The following is a 19877-nucleotide window of genomic DNA, read 5'->3' as shown; positions in this document are numbered from 1 at the left end:
AGAGAAAAAATAAAGTTTGCTAGATTTCTGGGAGCCCTTTCAAATAATGGAATGTCTCTTTTAAGCAGAATGTATTATTTAATTAGTAATTGTTCTGGATCTAAATTAAGCTCAGAGGGAGCCGTGGTCTTTGCAATTTCGTAGGACCTCGTAGGAGATCACAGCTCAATATATGGCGCATGAAGATGTAGCCTTGAGCGCAATCTTTTCTGAGCCCTCCTTAAGAAGAAGGAAGAGGGAGCTAGCAATAGTATGACAAGTGATAATACTATTAAGCCATAGCTTACGAAAAATTCAAATGTTTCAAATGGGAAAAGCTGACATATTGCAAGACGGTGCAGAAATTGAGATAATGAAAGAAGATTCTCAAGCGAGAGCCCTCAAGTTCATAATGGCTCAAGTAAAATTAACTTCGATTCGGATGCCGGTTATCACAAACCTAACGACATCAATTAGGCTTATGAAAGATTTCCGACCCACCAATGAAAGTCATAGGCATAAAGGGTCATACCCCAGCCTTAGGTGTTCTAAAATATAAAGGCTCTCTTTGTACCTACTGCGTCAGCGAACCTGGTTAGCGTGAGAAACCTATGTGGTGAGGATAAAATAGTAATTCTGATCCCACTTAAGGAGAAAAAGGAATTTCGCTGGGGAAAATGAAAGCCACAAAGAGGTAGAAAGAGGTACGAATAGGATCCAGGGTAGATGTACTACATGGTTTTCCTAGTAAGAGGTGGAAACCAAAGTGGTTCTCAGTCGCGGTGCAGAGTATTCAAGATGTAGAGGGGAAGGCCACTTACACCGTCATATTTGATGACGGAAATTTTGGAGATACTAAAAGGCGAAGAAATACAAGGGTCGAACAATGGCAAAGAGCAATCTACTTACTGCTTCATAGAGGAAGGTGTCAATACCTTCGGGACAGTAATTCTAAATAAGGGATAGGAAGCAACACGTGATATGTCATGTGATTAAATCATGCAGTATAAGCACTTGCACGAAGCACGTGTTACATGCATGTGACATGAACACGTGATTTATCAGAGTTGACTTCAACAAGAAGCTTTAAAGCGGAGTTTGTTCATCTTAACCTGGACATGTGAGCTCCTTACTAAATACTTAACTGAGTGCATAGCAAACTTACATCTTTCTTCTCTAATTTTTTACGGTTAAACTTCATATCTTTTCTTAACTTCACAAAGCTATAAAAATTATAATAATGTACGACTTTTCACTTGCTCGCGTGGATTTATTACAACTCTATGTTAACCCGTTCTTTAAAAAAAATATTTATAATGACGTTACGCTTATGTAACGATAATAGTGAGCAAATATTTCTGCAATGTCGTTATCTCATGCTCTTCTTTTGCATAACGCCCTTACGTAAGTATATGCTATATCAATATCTTATTCATTTGTAAGGTGCATCGCCTTTTACTATGTTCTTGACCGCTCCGTCATTTGTAGAGATCTTTATATCAATATCGTTAGCAGGGAATTGGTCCCGTTCATTGTATTTTTAATCGCAAACGCGTTAGGGAATGACTTGCTTATGGCATACATTCAGCTTCGCATTAAGAATTACTAATCCTTGTTTTGTTTAGATTATAGGACCGTTGAACAGGGTGCAATTAACAGAATGATATACCCCGTGGTTACCTCATAGACATAGGGATCTGTCTATGAAGAGTCACAGTAGCATTCTGCTAATGCCTTACATTTATGGTAATCTTAAGAATTTAATACTAGAAAAAGTTGTGGTAAGATTAAGATACATTAACAACTAAAACCTGCATTTATGTGTCCTTCACCGTTGCGATGTAGGAAATGACTAATCATAGAAGTGTTACATGATCTTACGTCTAAAACTGTAGAAGATTGCATTAGACACACCCATCCAATTGTGGTTTTAGCTTTGTGTTAATTGACAAAGGTAGTTTTAAAATATTTTTTCTTATCAATATGTTTTAATAAAAGTTGTTAATTGTTATAGCTCTGATTTAACAGGATGGCGTTATCCTTGTCACCCAATGTTAATTCGCAACACTCTGGGGTTTGCCTACAATTGTCTGAAGTTATTCCTATAATATATGCATCCAATCAACTTTGACTATAGCGATACTTTTAAGGCTTGTAGAGGAATCTGGGTAGAAAACTCTTGCTGACTATTTAAGACCGTGAAAAGCAGCATTATTTTAAATGCATATTTTTGTTAAGTATTGTTCCGTAAGAAGTCTTTATTGAGGATGGTGAGGATAGGGTAATTTAATTTAAATTGATGTATTCTTTGTGGTATATGTACAAATACAGGTTTTTGCCATATAGTTTGTAAAATGCCATCGTCAAGTCTGCTGTATGACTAATTTTAGATTTTATAGTAGTCTAAAAGAAGATTCGGTTACACTAGAAAAAAGTGCTTAATTATTAGCATCAGGAATTTGCTGAAAGCCTCTGGCTATCAAATTTATATTAACTCCGCGTATTTAGTTATTTATTCGTTAGAAATACAATCCATATTAATTATCTCGCGACCATTATGCTCTTATGTTGATGTGAGTTGGTTGTTAGCTGCTAAATTAAAATTTTTTTTGTTGCTGACTGCAATGTTTCAGAATATGTTAAAGTATTGTAAGTAGATAAAGCATTCAATAAACTGGACACGTTGTTCGCAACACTTTCAGAGGGTCTTTTGCTTGCATCATCCTGTTCGTTAATCTCATTGTGAGGCAAATCTACATTATCTAGTAACATTTCTTGTACGCAGTCTTTTTCTTCTCATTTTCAATTTATTTTAAGTATGATAATATATTTGTAATCATAATGTCATCTTAATAAATTTTAATTTTATCCGACCAGTTTTAAAGGTTTATACCTCGCGTGATGTTGGGTAACTAGTTTATTATATTTGTTATTTAGCGGCGGACCCACTGATTATTCTTAAAAATTTAATGGTCTTTTTTATAGATTTCTTAACCGAAATTGACCTAACAGGTTTTCTTGTTTGCGCTTGATTTCTTCCTCATATTTGAAGCTTTTTGTGTCTGCTAATAATTTTTTATTCTAACCATCATAAAATTTAATTTTATCCGACCGTTTCTTACAAGGTTTTCTTGTTCAATATAGTATATATTTGCTTTTTTAAAATTTGTTATTTAGTGATCTGAACTTTAATTTTACTAGAAATTTCAACACCGTCCTTTGCTATCGCACTTGATTGAGGTTGATCTAAACCCAGGGTGTTTTTTTGTCTTCCTTTATATTGTTTGCATTATTAAGGAAGATTTCTTAGTATATATAACATATTCTTCTGAATAAGCTAATGTTTTTTTGTTTAGTTCAGATGATGGCAATAATAACGTTTTTAGTTTCGGTGTTAGGTTTTGTATTTACTTCGGGGTTCATAGTAAAAGCAGTCTGGTAGGTAGTATCCTTTGTGTCCGAAAGAATAGATGTAGTTTGAAATAAGTTTCTGTTTTTAGAAGGAAACACGGCCTCAAAGCATATAACCTCCCTGGGTCTTATAATTTTCCTCGTGTTTAAACTCCTCTTTTAGTTCCCTGCGCTACAATGTTTGTTTTAAAAAATTTGGTTATCTTGGAAGAAAATAGTACAACCTTTTTTATTAAGCTTGCCTACTAGCACTTTAACTATCAACTCTGGTAAGGTTTAAAGTGACCATTTATTGTATTAATAACGTTTTTGTCGTAAGTTTACATTGCTTACTAGCTCTTTGTCTTTGACAATGTGGGGTTAGGCGCCCGTATTGCCAATCAGCCCGTCTTGATCTAATCCTTAACGTACGAAACAAGGGGTCCTAGACAGCAGGAGATGACCTGGCGGTTGTTAGTTACATCAATATCATAACTACTCATTAGATTATCTACCACACCAAAAAGTGGACGTTTGCTTTAAGGGAACAAAAAATTATTTTTGATGTATTGAGTTCAAACAATTTTAAAATGAAGCATTCAAATAACCATCCAAAGAAAATCATCCAAGTTTAAAGAAATCCTATTAGATAAATATTGGCGTTTATTTCTCGAACCCTTCACGCGCTCTCCCATTAAGAAAGCTAATTTTGTGCTACAAGAAAAAACTTTACACCTAAGGTCTTCAACGAACTGAAGGAGGGGCGGGGAGGTCATTAGAAATTAGAGAACCAAAAAAGGTAGCCACGCGTGGGACCTATCCGAGCGATTTCTGCGACAAATTTAGGCTAAAACCGAATTTAAGTTTTGTAACATTCCTATATTATGCCACTCTTTGCTGGCTTTGATCAGTCTTTTCCCACTAGAGATGAGGTCTCTGAAACTAGTTGGCTGATTAACGAAAGTTATAAGGGCCATGTATGTAGTCCTGTAACTATCCTTTATGTTTTTACATATATCTACCTTAACTCTTTATCTTTTTTTATTATATGTATACTCTATAATTTTCAGAAAAATGTTTTTGACTCCCAAAAACGTAAAAAGAGGAAGAAATCTATTAAGGAAAGAAAGTCTTCTCCTCTTAGTATTAGACTAAAGACAAGCAGCAAGAAAAGAAACAAGCGGAAATTAAAAAAAGAAGAAAACAAGATAATCCACTTTGAGGAGACTAATAATATAGAAAGTTTAAAACTTGACACAAAAGAAAAGTTCAATTCAAAAATTTTGACTTGCGATTATTGTACTTATAACCAGTTTATATATACAACAAATATAACTTTAGTTAAAATATATAATTTGTGCAGGGGAAAATGGTTCAAATCCGTACAAAAACAAGTCAAGAGTTATTTTTACTGTCATCACTGATAAGCAAGGAGATATTAATAATGAAATATATGAAAATATCGGAAGTATTTTTACAGTTTCTTTGCTTTTAATAATTTTCATGTTTTTATAAACACAGCGAAAATTCCTGTATATATAAGAATGGAACCTATAGCTTTGCAAAGTGTTAGTAAAACTAAAGGAAAGCATGTTTTATATGAAATTTATGACGACTTTTCGGCACCTTTAAGAAAGTTATTACACTGAAAACTGTTTAACTTTTGTTATTTTATAGCTATTATAATTTACTAGAAGAACTGCAACAGCCCGTTATTACGAAAAGTTGGTTAAAGTTTCTTCTAAGTTAAAAAGTTTATCTGATTATCAAGGAAACCTCCGAATTTACGGAGGTGGAGAAGAAACTTCGTCTTTAAGTTTATTGTCCTCAAAGTTGACCTCTAACGAGACTGTGCCTGTGGAAAAAGAACAATTAGATTTATTAACAGAATATAACAAGAAAACCAAAGAAGATCCATTCAACGTTGCTTCATGGATATCACTTGTGGAAGCTCAGGAAATCTTTTATAAGCATAACCAGAATCTAAATAGGGAAGCTGGTACAGTTTTAAAAGCTAAGGACACCTCCCTGCTCACTTCACGTGATATTAAGAATATTGTATTCCTGTGTGCTTTATATACTTATTTATATTTATTGGTGACTCCGTTCACCGCTAAACTAAACTATGTTATAGTTATTTACATTTTTATTAGGCTTCGATGAATTTCCTTTCCAATTAAATAACTTTTTTTATAAATTCTAACGTCAATTATTTTTTCTTGTATAAAGCGGGAAAAACAAATTTCTTTGTTGGAAAAGGCTTTAAATTATAATCCCCAAAATGTTTCGCTTACTCTGTTATATTTAAGTAACCTTTTTGTTGACTTTTGTAAACTTTGCTGTAAATACACTTTCAATTTCAAACAAGTACTGTTTTAATAGATATTAGTTTATCGAAATTTTCTGTTTTTATATTTTTGTTTCCTGTAATGTTAGCGTTAATTAATTTTTATGTTGACGCATTCGTTTTTTTGAAGCAACAACTTTTAATCGAGTTGGAGATCTTTTTTAAAAAAAATTAGTATATTATTTTACGTTTATAAGCATTAACCAACTTGCTGGCCTATAATTTTTTTGAAAACGAGTCTTTTGTGATTATGCCATTGTATATCTTTTCGGAAGTTTGTTTTTGCAATTAGTTTATTTTTTTGGTAGAGACTACTATTTATTGAGCTATTAATTATAATTTTATAAGTAAAAAAAGATTTTTTGGAACATAACGATAAGAATAGGGATAATAAAAATAGTACTTACCATTTAAGTTTTATAGCCAATATTTGCATTTAAATTTTTACTTATCACTACGAGTTTGTTTTATATGAAAGTTATTTTTTTATTACGGAGTTTTTTTTTTAAGATGAGATGCATACTAAATACTTGAACTCCGCTATAAATTATCTTTTTGAAAAATACTACACTTTTTTGTGATCTTTATGAATGTTGAGAGACCTCGTGACTTTTTCGTCTTGCGCAGCTCTCGAAAATAAATGTATTGTACTGTTGTTAGCTTTTTATAGTTCATTTATAATGGAAAAACAACTACAATTTCATTCTTCGTATTGTAATTTAGAAATTGGAGAGAATTATTTTGACTCTGATTTTATCGAGAGTCAGTGGGAGTCGGCCATCCACTGCTTTTCTGGGAACCTTCAGGTAAACACATTCTTTTTATTGATGTTTACCACAGACCACGTGCTTGGCCGTATCTTTTATGAGTTTTATTACCGCTTCTCTTCAGGTTTGGCAGGCCTATTTGCAATATCGCGCTCACTTGATAGCAAAAGTTTCGTTCCCCTCCATGAGAAGTTTGTATAGCAAATGTTTAGCCTGCTTGATTTCCGTGGTATATATCTCTTCCTTATTATAAATGCTATTACTCTTCTTATTTTTTTTATAAGAGAGATAAAACTGAAAAGGAGTTTTTCTCATCCTCTTACATGAGTTCCGCCAGCTCCGAGATTAGTGGTTTGGAAGGTGCGCTTTTACCGCGTATCTGTTAGTAATAATTAGTCGCCAACTTGGGGTTATAGGAGAACGTGTAATCCTTTCCGTACTTTTCAAGGCGTTAAGCCTCCATTGCTCGTCTGGTCATACCGAGTTGGGCATATCGACGTTGCAGGCGCTTACCGAATTCTCCGTATTTTCTCCGACGGAAACCGGTACTTCATTGGTTCATACTGCCCTTATTCTGTGCTTTCTTTTTCTTTTAAAGAAAGCCTCGTTCAGACGCCGGAGTTCTTCGAACCTTTTTGGGATTCGCAGGCCCCGCGCATAGGAGAACCCCGTAGCGTTGGGTGGGATGGCTGGCTGAAAGGTGTGAAGAATGAGGAAAGCACGTGCGGCCCAACCTTCTTTGACGTTCTTGAGGCCGACCTCGCCGGAAAGGGGGAGAAGGAGAAATTCTTATTTGTTGAGCTCAACAGAGAAGACGTTGAGTTTTTACCGTGGCGGAAAAGTCACCAGCACGAAGCAGAGGACGACGAGTATCCCGCCGATCTTTCCAGGTTTCTTTAGAGTGGAAGTTTATAAACTTTTTCTTATTATTATTTAATGATAGAGTTGTGTTTTTTGACGACATTGCAGATTATTTATTTAAAATTACTTATGAACAATCCAAGATTGAAGTTCTCTTGAATTTTGTTGTTTTTCTTGGCTCCAATATTCCAACCTACTCTCGCGTATGTTCTTTTGTATACTAACTGGAGTTCACCGGTGAAGTACTGTTTATAAAGTGTTCAGGCTCGCTGGCTGACCACTACAAAAGTTTGTCTTTACAGCACGCCACCCTTTTTACCGCACCCTTACTCTCTGCTTTGTCTCACGCTAAACATCTGGGTATACTGAACTCACGATCCCACTTACCACGTGTTTCAATGTTTTTTATGATATTAGAATTGTTGGGGAAGCGTCCCTCCTCTCAAGCTAATATTGCTTTTACTCACTTCGGTATTGTGCTTATACTTGTGATACGAAAGTCCTTTGCACCCCATTAGCTTAAGAATATTTTTTTATTACTCTCAGAATACGACTACATGTGCGGGTGGCACCGCCATTGGGCAGCTCCCGCTCCTCAAGGAGCACATGACATGGCGTTGGCCATACTTGAAAGTGCAATTGGTCGCTATCCGTCTTCTGTGGACCTCCGGCTGGCGCACATCATGCTACATATTCCTGTGGATTCTACCCTTCGAGGTTATCGCGCCGCCGCGGGGGTTGTTAGAAGTCACTTGGCAGCACTCTCTGCGCTTGGCGGCTGCCCATCTGGCCTGCTCAGACTTTGGGCGCTTTACGTGACCCTGCAGCGTCGTGGTGGGCGCCACAAAGATGCTGTCAAAGTCACCTTTTCTGTTCTGCAAATGTAAATGCTGCCTCATTATTTTTATTGTCTTTGAACAACCCATATCAGGTTTTTTCCTCTCCGATTCTCTAATGATGAGTATTTCTTACTTGCCTGGGTTCATTGTTGGTATTTGCTTTCTTTAAAAAAAGTGAATATTGCTATTCGCCTCTTGTATTTGCTCGCTGAAGACAAGTTATTTAATCTCTTTAAGTGCTGATTTATATATTAATGGTTATCATATTATTAGAGCCTCTCCAGAAGTTTTTATTGTATTAGAGGAAAAAAGTATCAGTAAAGAAGATGCATTAGGTTTTGAGAAGCTGAAATGCTTAAGGGCCAATAAGAAATACGGCGACCTTCTAAACTCCTCCACTCATCAACACTTTGACTTTCTCCGCCTTTGCAGTTTCTTACTGATTCTCCTAACGGAGTCCTTTGCGACCCTGCACAGCCACTTCCACGCGTTCATGAACGAGCGACTACCTAATGAGCGCTCTTCTTCCGAACGAGCACTCCCATGTCACACGCATGTCCACTCTGACTTCAGCAGTTGCCCTTTTATGTCACGTGGGGAGCGCGAAGGCTCAGTGGAGATGGTCATATGTTCTTTTGTCCACATGTCCCTTTATTACGGTTTTTTTTGTCTTCCTTTTTCAGTAAATATCTAACACTATTGAATTTGAATATTATTTTTTCATTAAGTGGAGGAAACTTTTTTTGAAATCCGAAACTTAAGAACACTGCTGGAGGAGGTCATTCCAATTTTCCCCTGCAATACCTACTTGCTTTCCGTATACGTTTATCTCCAAAAAAGAAGTCATTCGATGGTAGCTTTTCTTGTTATAATATTTTTTAGATTATATATTTTTCTTAATAATTTATCAACTTTTTAGGCGTTTTCATTAACTGTAAAAATAATAATATTATATAAAACTAACTATAATTTATAAGATTTGTTCGCGACGGTTTTTTTCAAACTTACGAAGTGAACATCCACTGAATACTAATAAGCTTGTGTCACCCATAAAAGTTTCTGGAGTTTCTCTTTACTTTTTCTCTCTTTTGGTACTTTAAATTTTTTTTAGTTATTAAGCCTTGCAGAAATTGTTATAAAGCTTTTACGTTTCAATATATGAACAGAACGAAATTCAGTTTTCTATTCAGAATCCCCAAAGTTCCACTCTCATTTCCATATTTGAGGAGTTTGCCAACGATTCTACCTTAAAGCATTCAAGTCTCGTTTAAAATTTAATTGTTATATTTCTTATTACTTCTATTTAATAATATTTATTCGTTTTATTAAGTTAATTTGCTTCGACTATTGTCGTTAATTCGTACTTTATAGCCGCGAGTTCTAATATTTAATTGTATATCAACTTTTTATTTTTTTTTAACGGTTTATAATTTAATTTATACAAGTTGTGCTTTAAAGGATTACTTTTTTTAAAAAAAGATTTTTTACTTGTAAATAACTTATTAACTTATTATTTAATCTCATTTACAGTTTCCAATTGTCCTTATTTTGTTATTGTTTTATACTTATTCGTAATCCTTATAAAATATTTTAAAAAAAATATATTCTATTATAGATATAATAAACATCTTTACTATGCCGTAGCAGGTTTTCTTTGGGCGCTTTATATTTCTTATAGTGTAACTACCGAGTTAAGCAACCTCGATCTCTTTGTAAGTTTGCTCTCTTCGAAGCTTTCTATAACCTTTTTCTAATGGATGCAAATTTATCTTGCTTATTTTTTAATTTAACACTGAAATTATTTAGCACTGCTAATTTTTTGTTCGTTTTTGAATACAGGTTCTATTTATTGTTATTTTTATGATGTATTTATACCATTTTTTATTCTAGAAACAATATGAGAGTTATGACTGTAAGCAGATCGAAGGCATTGTTTATCGAGCCTTGCAGTGCTGCCCTACTTCGAAGCACTTGTAACCACTTTTCTTTTGTTTTTATTAAACTATTACGGACGATTATCTTTATATTAGATATATGCTCGGCATCAAATTTACTAGCGACTGGGTTCGGTTATTAGATTTGATGCAAGAAAAAGAGTTACGTGTTCGTACACCGCTCGAGGAGTTAAAGATTCTTAGCTGAAAAAAAATCTTTTAAAAATTATTTAGTACTGATTATAAAGCTTCTTATTTTACTATTTATATGGAGCTTGTTTGTTACTTATTTATTCCATTAACGAACTGCTTTTTTAATAGCAGTGCTATTAATACAATTTATTATAAAGTGTTTGTACAACATTTGGAGCGACTTTAGCTTTTAAACATATATGAGAACACACTTGTTTCATTGATGGCTGTTAAGCGAAGCATATGCTCAGCCACCATCCGGTCTGTTCTGTGTGGCTCACTCTTCTTCCCTTTATTCTGGAACGCATCTTCATAAACAGATTAAATTACTTATTAAACTTGAAATTGGAATGTTAAGCTTCTAATAGCGTAAACCTCTTTAAATTAGCACTCCTAATTTTATAATTAGTAATAGCCTTTTCGAGGTTTGTAATTTTCTCTCGAAAATCCTCAAGCGAGTAAGGGCATCATGTACTTTAATAAAAATTCTTTACAAAAATATTGATAAGTTCTGTCAGTAGACATTAATAATAACAAACATATTAACAATGAAATAAAAATGAAATAAATATACTAAATTTATACAAATCATAAAAATGAAATTTAAACTATTAAAATAATGAATAAAAAAAATATAACATAATACAATACAAAATTTTAAATATAATGAAATAAATTCTACAATATGTTATAATAAATTATAAAATTAAATGTTAAAATAATATAATGACTAACTTATAACATGATGACGGCTTCTAAAAAAATCTAACAATAAAACACAAATATAATCGACTATTTACTTGTTGGATTGTTTCACTATCAGATTATTGACAAAAGCTACTAAGTTACAAGGCACACTACTATAGTTTACGGTGAATAAGAAAGCCACTATAACCGTAACTCTGTAACGAGGAAGGGTTAGCATATTCGGGAGCGGCGCGGTAATATATATAGTACTAGTACCTAGTATCTATCATAGCATATGGAAAGTACACTAGTATCAACAGCCACCAGCGCCGCGAAAAGGCACTAATGGCCGTAGACAAGCCAGAATAGCTAGGTAGATACTAGAAAAGGTACTAGTACTATAGACTAGGCTGACACAGAAGTACTTTTCTTCAGCTAAGGTAAATAAACTGTCTTATACGTTTTGCGAACACAATACGCAAGGATTGTTAATTTAAACCTTCGTTAATAATTCTTGAATAGAAACGTAGGTTTTTTTGGGCCCTATTACCTTTTTAAAAGCGCCTTGTGAGCTCAAAACAGTAGTATCCTTGCGGTTTACGTAAAAAAAAGCTTAGTCTGAGGATAGTTCTAATAAGAGAAGGCTGAGTCTAAAAGAGGTAACACAAATGGGGCGTGTGCTTCCAAGTGGAGGGCTACAATGACACGATTGTCCCCATTAAAAGTTTTAATATTAAATTCGAAGAGTTAACCTGTATAAAATAACGAAATACTAAAGATAATAGTTTAATATACACAGTTTTCCATGATTCTAGAAATGAAGTGCATGGGCGAAAGACGAGCTAAGCCTACTAACATTAGACACTTAAGACCCTCGCCTTATGTATGTAGCAGGTAACTTGAAAAATAGACTCGTTAATAAAACACAAGAATATGGCAAAAAAGGCAAAAAAGGCAAAAGTTAGAGTTTTTTGTTCTTCGACTGTTTCCTGTTTTCGGTCTGTGTCTACACAAGTTGTTTATTTTTCTGCTGACATCCAGCTTCCTAAATGAGCGTCCACCTTATGGCGTGGTGAAAGTCTAAATTGTAAAAAGAAGTAACAATGGTGAAATATTGAGCCTGTAAAATTCTAAAAGAGGAACTTACTGTGCCAGTACAAAAAAAAAATTGTATTTGTTGTGGGAAAGATATGAAGTGAAACGTTTAAATTATAAAATTATAAGAAATTAATTTTATATTCAAAATACCACTTTATGGTATTGAGATCAAAGAATACGTTTCGTAACATAACACCTTTTTTTCTTTCACAAAGCCCCAAGTCCAAAAATATTTGCTCCCCTTTAAACTAAAGATTAAAAAAATAAAAAACGTTTAAAAGGCTTTTTGGCAACAAATTTATATATTATTTTAGAAAAAACAATAATTTTAAATATTTTAAAGTTAAAAAAAATAATTATACGTGTATATATCAACTAATCGAATCTTTTATATCCCCCTAAAGGGAAAGACTTGTCAGTTTCAGCTAAAACTTAACTTAAGCGTCACTAGAGAACCTACACTCCCCGTAATTGAGCCGAAATATTTCAAAATATTTTTGGCGAATTAAAGTGGACATAGTCTAATCTTTAGTAACTAATACTAGATTTAAGCACACTTTTTACTTTATAATCCTAATAAAAATAACTACGATTAAGAGTAGTAACGTTCTATGAATTTACAAAAAAACAGTAGTACGCCGCATAAAGGGTACTTCTTACATTATAAATAACAGAATACTAAGAGATTTAAGTTACAAACTTAAAGTTTTATAATAAAGCAATCTGATTTTATACGTTTCTAGTTATTTAAATGGTTGTGTTATATATATAGTACTGCTACTTAATACTGAAAGGCCAGCACACAGACTCGAACAGGCAGAAAAACCATCCGAGTGTGTACCTAGCTAATACAAGTGCAAACCGAAAGCCACCCCCGCAGCTACGGAAGGAGCGTAGGTGCTGGATCACCTCCTATTAACCAGCTCTTGCTTCCCTCGTTTTCAGAGGGTCTTACTAACTCTAATAGAAGTAGTGTACAAGCCAACTTAGCATGATCGCACCCAATATTTCATCAAAGGATTCACATGATCTCTTAGGCGTATTAAATTTAAATTCGCTTTTAGAGGCGATGGCACTACTCATCGCAAAGATTATTATTTAAGTTAATTAGCTCAAACAACAACACAATAAAGCCAAACTTCTAACAAAACAAGTCTAGTTAGCGAACACAAAGGAGTCAATTTTTCTAAATACAACCCAACTTAGTTTTTTTTAAGAAAAATATAGCTTTAACCTTTAACCACGCATTTTATAATGGAAAGTACTTTCTAAATAGAAGGCTACATCTTCTGATATTCACGAAGGATATATGCTAGAGCTTTATCAACTATACTAGCATATTTTTCGTCTAGATCTTTTAATAAGTTGTCATGGTATTAAAATCTGAAAAATTATTTAATAAAGTTAGTGAAGCTTTAGTTCAGAATGTAGTCAGGAAGTTAATGGACAACTAAGTGAAATGATAACATTAAGTTTCCATTTAAACGAAGCTACAAAAGGGACAAAACATAAAAAGTGTTTACAGGGGTGACACACATAAAGTTACGTGCAAGCATTTTGTAATCTTTGGAACGGGTAGTACTAGGTTCAAAAAATATAACATAGTATGGATCCCCCTTTTTTGTTAATTTATATCTTTACTGTCGTTATCTTCACTTCCGAACTCAAAAATTTTTAACAAGGTTATTCAGTTAAGTAAGATTAATTCTTTAATAATATTTGCAAGTTTTGATTGTTTTATACTGGCATACGGCTGTTCAATATTAACCTACTCGCGAGAAGTTGGTAATGTACACTCGCCTCTACATCGGTTTCAGAACTTTTATTAATTTTCTTATTCGTATAAGCTCCCTACTTAACTTCTATTTCTATTAAAGAAACTACCAGGATGTAATAACTTATTGAAGAGACTTTTATTAAAAAAAAAACTTGAATAAAAAACTGTATATTTTGCTCCGTTTCTTGGAGTTCCTGGGTCGCCTTTATTTAACAATTTTCAGTTCTAATGTCTGACTGATAGCAAGGAGTTTCTAAAGAAATAGTAAAGCTATAATAAAAAGTTTATTTTATAAGTACTTAAAAGTAAAAATAATTGCGAAAAAGCTAATTTTATTAACCAGTTTTTGGCCCATTATTACATTTTACCCAAGTATAAATTAATATCATAGCTGATATAACCGTTTCTACAAAATTATATTTTTTATTTGATTTTGTTAACTTAGCGTAAGATAACTTCCTAATTTGGTTTTTTTCAAAGTTTCAAAGTTTCACGTCAAAAAGGCGATTCAACCATTTAAGCTCCGTTTGTGAGTGATAAACTTTGGCAATGCTTTGTAGTATTTTTGTGTCCTGTGTCTTCTGTTCTTGAAATTGCGAAATCTGAAAAAAATTTAGATGACTTATAATTTCACACGGGAGTATATACTCGTGAAAATTGAACCTGTTAGGCACAGGTCAAAATTGTAAAGAGAAGTGGCTTTTACACCGTTTATTTGGTTCTCTAGGTTTGTTTATCGGTTTAAGAGGGTACACTATCCCAGTGAGTTGAAATATTAATAAGTTTAAAAATGTCCATAAGTATTTGTTAAAGCTATATTTTATATTTATTTATCGAACCTTCAAGTTTACAATTAAAATGTTAGTCTAAACTTTAGTCGATTCATTTTTATACCCCCCAATAATCATGCTTATTGATTTTTTACAAGCTTGAGGTTTACAGAAGCATCCCGTAGAAGGTTTTTAATTACTTATAACGCTTAATAATTCGTTAAAAGTAAATATCACTATCTTTTTTTACCTTTAATAACTTATCTAAATAAAGTGGTTAAAATTTACTACCAAACCGGAGACAGGAAGAGTATTAATATATATAACCAATAAAAACCTTATAATCTTACCTTAAATTCTTCTCTTCAACGGCCCATTCTGCAGTTTCAACTGTGCCTGTTAATCTAGTCGTCTGCTAATAAAATCTGGCAGATAATATCTTTTTACCCGCCGCTAGCAGGCTATGAAATTAACTCACTCGTCCTATTTCTTTCTATGCTATTTATACGGCCTTACAACCTTTTAAACTAGTTTTTTATTCTTTAACAACAGCTTAGTGTCTCCGAGGCGAAGTTTGTAAATCTTAGTTGGTTTTTTACTTTTCTTACAATATTTCTTCTCCGCAAAGTGTCCTCCCCAAAAAAAGATGAAACTAAAGTCAAGAATAGGTTGCTCACCAACAAGCTTAGTGGTCTATTATTACTTTATTTCAATTTTAACGTCAAAAACTTATGAGTAGACCCGTTGACTAACAAATTTTGTTTTGCGTTGTACATCGAGTTATTTAGAATAGTGAGGTTTAATATATAATAATTAATTGACAATGATGTGCTATATTCAGACAGAAAGAGGGCATAGTACCAATTTTTTAGCTTAGAAAGAAGACTTTTAGCTCACATATAATAAAGTTATATCTTAGTCGGCTGTTGTAAAAGGGTAGAAGAAAACGTTCACCTTGTTATGGGTGGGGTCTAAGAAAACTCTCTGCGTCCCCAATAGTTAAACGGTGTTTTTCTGTTATGAAGGGGTCGGCCGCCTTTAGTTTAGCATTATACCAGCTTTCGTATTAAAAGATGGCTTTTTTTTAGTATATTTTTGCTGTCACAACTTTATGATTATAAAAAGATGCGTTAACCTTTCAAAGTTCCTAATATTAGCTCAATATATATTTACCTGCGCATGAAAATTTAAAGTGGCTCTTAACAATATTATTTAAATGCAAAAATTATATAATTACTAATTATTAAAGAGAAGCCCTAATATATATGTACTCAGCAGTAATAAGTGGGAAAACTTCATTCGGCTTGTTATCGACGTCGCTCTTAAAAAAACGAAAACTTGATTTCCACTGAGGCATCAAGACGAACGACTCAATAGAAAATATATTTAGTTAAATTGAAGTTATTTAGAGCCATATTAGATATTACATCTAGAACAAGTGTTTTTAAATTTTTGAATCTACTAAGTTCAGCTGACATCAGCTTTAAACCTTTACTGCCTTCAACCCTTATAGTATAGTAATCACGTTTTTGGAAATATTTTGATACATATTTTTACCTCGGCCAAACTTTATAAGTAACTCCCTTTTCACTTTATTTTCACCTTTTTTTAAGGTAACTCCCATTTTTACGACTTTCGTTATTCCTCTTTTTTTTTCCCGTTTAAGTAACATCTTGCTCGGTTTTATTTAGCATTTGCTTTTATAAAAATATTTTCTATAACTATTTAATAATATACCTTTTAATAATTATAATTTTTTTCAGAAAGAAATAAGAGTGATTATGGCTCAAAAAACTTCTGAAGTTGAGAGTACGACCAATGCTGCCAGCGCACTTTCGTCCGCTGGAGCACCCGAAGCAAAAGGGAAAAGCAATACTTGTAAAGCTGGTTTAAAGGAACTAATGGAAGCCAAATTAATCTCTCCATCTTTAAGAAGTGTTACTTTCGACTATCGCAATAGTTTATATACTGCTGATCTGAAAGAAGTTCCTCGTTATATAACTGTACAGAACTTTATCCTTTTAAAATTTTGTTATCAGGATTCCAGCATTGATCTCACCGATAACGATAAAGTTATGAACTTTCGATCTGTTTCTGCTTTTGCTATATACTGCATTCGAAGGGACACCCCTTCAAGACAATCGTGTGATGGCTGGATGTGTGTAAAATACCAAGGGAAGCCCCTCAGTGAAATAAGGTCCCTATTACTTAAGCAGAAGTTTTCTTATTTTACTATTAAAGAAGTTAATTGCCACAGTGCACTCTTTCGCTTTTGTACTCGTAGTTTAATATGCGTTTTTTATACCTTTTTAAAGTTTTCGCTTCTTGCTTAGTAGTATCGGTAGCGTTATACGAAATTTTATTATGATTTATTAAATTTCTGTTTAATTTTTTTTTTTTAATTTCGTTGAACTATATCCATGTACCAATTTTTATGAGAGTAGTTAATTATAATTTAGTGCGCTTCATTTTTTTTCTTTATTAACTTTTTTAAGAATTATAAGTATCCTTTTTAAAAACACTAATAAATATGTACTTCCCTGCTTTAAATATGTATAATATTATAAATCATTATATATCTATGTTTGAAGCAATATATTGAATTTGTGTTCTATAAATTTTTTATAGATGATTATTTAAATAATTTATTTATAGAAAAAACTTTAGTTTAATCTGGTTTTGTGTGCAACTCAATAATCAATGAAAGACAACTTTAGTAAACTTTTTCTTTTTATGAGCCCAGAAGGCCCCTCTTTAACCACTGGAGCTACTGTATAAATTTTATAGAGAAATTTTAAACTCTTCTAAAACTCGCTTCAGCCTTCTTCAGCGCACATAATATGAAAAAAGAGTTTACTCTGTTGTTAGCGAGTTAATTGTATATATACCCGAAAAAAGTGATTATTAATTTACCTCTTAATTCAAACTGTGCATCTTTATTGGTGTGATTCTTTTTACTTGAGTATATTAATTTTACTTATTGTTTTATTAATTACAGAAATGAATATTATAGATTGAACAATTTCGAAGTACCATGCTCACCTTCTAAAATTACTAAACGTCTGGAATCACGGCGTAAATAAGCGCTTCTCTATTATTATTATTATACAATTTAATAATGATTTAAATTTTATTCTTTGAAGGAAAGAAAAAGCACTGATTAGTTATTAAATTATATTATAATTGGTTTACTTTATATATATATATTTTATTAATTTTACGAACTTTCTTATTTTTTCTTTTATATTTTTATACCACTCTTTAAAGGGCAAGAAATCTTTCCAAGTTATTTTCTGTTTATATAAAATATAACAAAACTCCTTATTTTAGTTGACTTTAGGCACGTTATGAATCTTAATTATAATTGGTTCTTTTTAGTATGAAAAATATGTTGCTTAAGCTTCTTTTAAGGCATAGAAAAACTCGAACTTTATTTTTATTATTGTTGCATCTTTTCGCTTCGAGAGATGAAACAGTAGAATTTTATACTGTTATAAAATATATATAAAGTTTATAATATTTTAATAGCAAAGTAAATAACGTTTAGTTTTTCTTACGATTATAATATTTCCATTCTAACATAAACATTAACTTCTTCTATTTGTACAATATTAAAAACTTAACAAATCATTACAGAAAGGATATATTTTCATGCCTTTTAACAACTTTTTTTTGTAGATTGCAATTTTATAATAAATAAAACAAATTTGCTTATTACTAAAATATTGAGAAAATTATTATTAATAACAAAAAGCACCGACGGTTCTACGGGGTATTATAATATTTCCTATAGTTCGATAAATACCTGTACATATAAAAGTAACTTATTTTTCATATTACCTTCAAAATTTTTTTTAATATATAAAGCTTACAGAAAGTTTTTTTCTTTTTCTAACTTTATTATTCCATTATAACATCTTCTGTTTGGTTGCTAATATTATTGTTTTTACAATGCTTATATTTCCATAGGTTCTGCTTCTCGGCAGGGGACAACTGTTGTACAGGTAGACAAATATATAATAATAATGGGTTTCTTTTAAGTTACGTTCGTGCCTTATTTATTAGAGAGAATACTTAAAAAAATTATAAATTAAATTTTATTTTTAGGTAAAAGATGTGATTTGTGATAAAATTTTGTATGGAATTCGCTGTCAAGGTTCCTAAATAGTTACTACTCTTATTATACAAAACTTTTCCGGATATTATTTTTTAATATTATGTATTCTTTCGTTTTTATTTCTTATTTATTCATTACTATAATATTCCTTTAGTTTACTTTCATATTTTTATAAATAATAATATTATCTTCTTTGCGGTTTACTTTTCTATATTATACATTATACCTTTATTATTATTTTCTATTAATATTAAGCTGAACTCGATATATTTATAGGATTTAAATGGTTCAATATTATTTTTTTGGAAAAATGCGGCTGTCCGTTTCCTTTTTGTTATGTGCGATATGTCGCGACGACCGACTTCTCTTTTTGTCCCGGTTGGTTGACTATAAAAATAATGAAACTATGAAAACGCGTTTAATACGTTAATAGTAAACATGATAGTAGAGTTGAACAAGATCCATTATTAATTTGTTATAGTAATGGAAAAGTATGAAAATGCTTTGGATAATAATTATTATCATTATAAAGAATGAAACAACTAACTTGATTGGCTTAATAAGATTATATCAAGGAAATTTAACGAATTTTTATAGGCCACAGTGTTAACTTTTCTGTTATTAAGGAGAAAGAAAAGTTGGCATACAAACTGGACGTATGTGTGGAATTTCTCGTGCTAATCAACGTCTTTGAGGCAATTACGATAAACTTCTTATAATGCGCCAATAAGTTTTTTTTAAATATAAATTTTTGGTTATTACATGACCAACAGGAGGAGCTGAAGCAGTTGGAGGTTCTTTTCAAACAAGTCGTGCAAGTTGCGGCAAAGAAAAGCGCGTTGCCCTCATTATTGTCTTTTTTAACAAAGTCTACGAAATGCTCAGAGACACAACGCAAGTTCCATCATCGAATAGGATGCTGGCTCGACCCTGATTGTATAAAAAGTAGTGAAACTTTATCTTCCCAATCCATCAAAAAAACGGAAAATAGTTCGTTAACAGTAGTGGCTCCAAGTTCTACTGAGGGCTTTAGCACCCATAAGCAAGGAGAAGAATCAAATGAAAATAATGAAACGATAAATGTAATTTCTGATGAAAAAGAAAAAATAGTCAATAAAT

At 32.2% G+C, this 19877-nt stretch overlaps 3 protein-coding genes and 1 long non-coding RNA gene across 6 annotated transcripts; 3 read left to right on the top strand and 1 right to left on the bottom strand.

Annotated features, from left to right (window-relative positions):
* Positions 1–4270: 4270 nt before the first annotated feature.
* LOC135145464 (uncharacterized) lies at positions 4271–5532 on the top strand. The gene is made up of 5 exons (XM_064077569.1): positions 4271–4346; positions 4440–4668; positions 4733–4837; positions 4891–5005; positions 5064–5532. The coding sequence occupies exons 4-5, from the start codon at positions 4914–4916 to the stop codon at positions 5530–5532; spliced, it is 561 nt and encodes a 186-aa protein (XP_063933639.1). The 5' UTR covers positions 4271–4346; positions 4440–4668; positions 4733–4837; positions 4891–4913.
* Positions 5533–6320: 788 nt separating this feature from the next.
* On the top strand, positions 6321–10325 carry LOC135145492 (nuclear exosome regulator NRDE2-like). The gene is made up of 18 exons (XM_064077608.1): positions 6321–6358; positions 6440–6522; positions 6608–6712; positions 6768–6843; positions 6900–7028; positions 7082–7373; positions 7427–7547; positions 7602–7704; positions 7762–7815; positions 7891–8227; positions 8276–8401; positions 8457–8842; positions 8912–9036; positions 9161–9274; positions 9350–9443; positions 9831–9895; positions 10074–10156; positions 10214–10325. The coding sequence occupies exons 3-18, from the start codon at positions 6668–6670 to the stop codon at positions 10323–10325; spliced, it is 2262 nt and encodes a 753-aa protein (XP_063933678.1). The 5' UTR covers positions 6321–6358; positions 6440–6522; positions 6608–6667.
* A 163-nt stretch (positions 10326–10488) lies between these two features.
* LOC135145498 (uncharacterized) lies at positions 10489–12945 on the bottom strand. 3 transcript variants are annotated; one of them, XR_010283465.1, is made up of 6 exons: positions 12876–12945; positions 12245–12342; positions 11770–12076; positions 11547–11691; positions 10685–10797; positions 10489–10617 (listed from the first exon to the last, which is right to left on the bottom strand). It is a non-coding gene; the product is annotated as an uncharacterized LOC135145498 (long non-coding RNA). The 3 variants fall into 3 exon arrangements; XR_010283466.1 differs by having other exon boundaries at positions 11792–12076; XR_010283464.1 differs by having other exon boundaries at positions 11547–12076.
* Positions 12946–16422: 3477 nt separating this feature from the next.
* LOC135145463 (uncharacterized) lies at positions 16423–19477 on the top strand. Its single transcript, XM_064077568.1, has 7 exons — positions 16423–16626; positions 16681–16838; positions 17640–17716; positions 18611–18645; positions 18749–18797; positions 19035–19136; positions 19356–19477. Exons 1-7 carry the CDS (start codon positions 16423–16425, stop codon positions 19475–19477), a joined length of 747 nt encoding a protein of 248 aa, XP_063933638.1.
* The last annotated feature ends 400 nt before the right edge of the window (positions 19478–19877 follow it).

This window comes from Zophobas morio, unplaced genomic scaffold (genome assembly GCF_036711695.1).
Source record: "Zophobas morio isolate AGI-343-1 ecotype UQ-CSIRO unplaced genomic scaffold, CSIRO_AGI_Zmor_V1 ptg000155l, whole genome shotgun sequence".
Classification (NCBI taxonomy): Eukaryota; Metazoa; Arthropoda; class Insecta; order Coleoptera; family Tenebrionidae; genus Zophobas; species Zophobas morio.
Note: the sequence above shows the minus strand (reverse complement) of the source record. Positions and strands in the feature narration are given on the sequence as shown.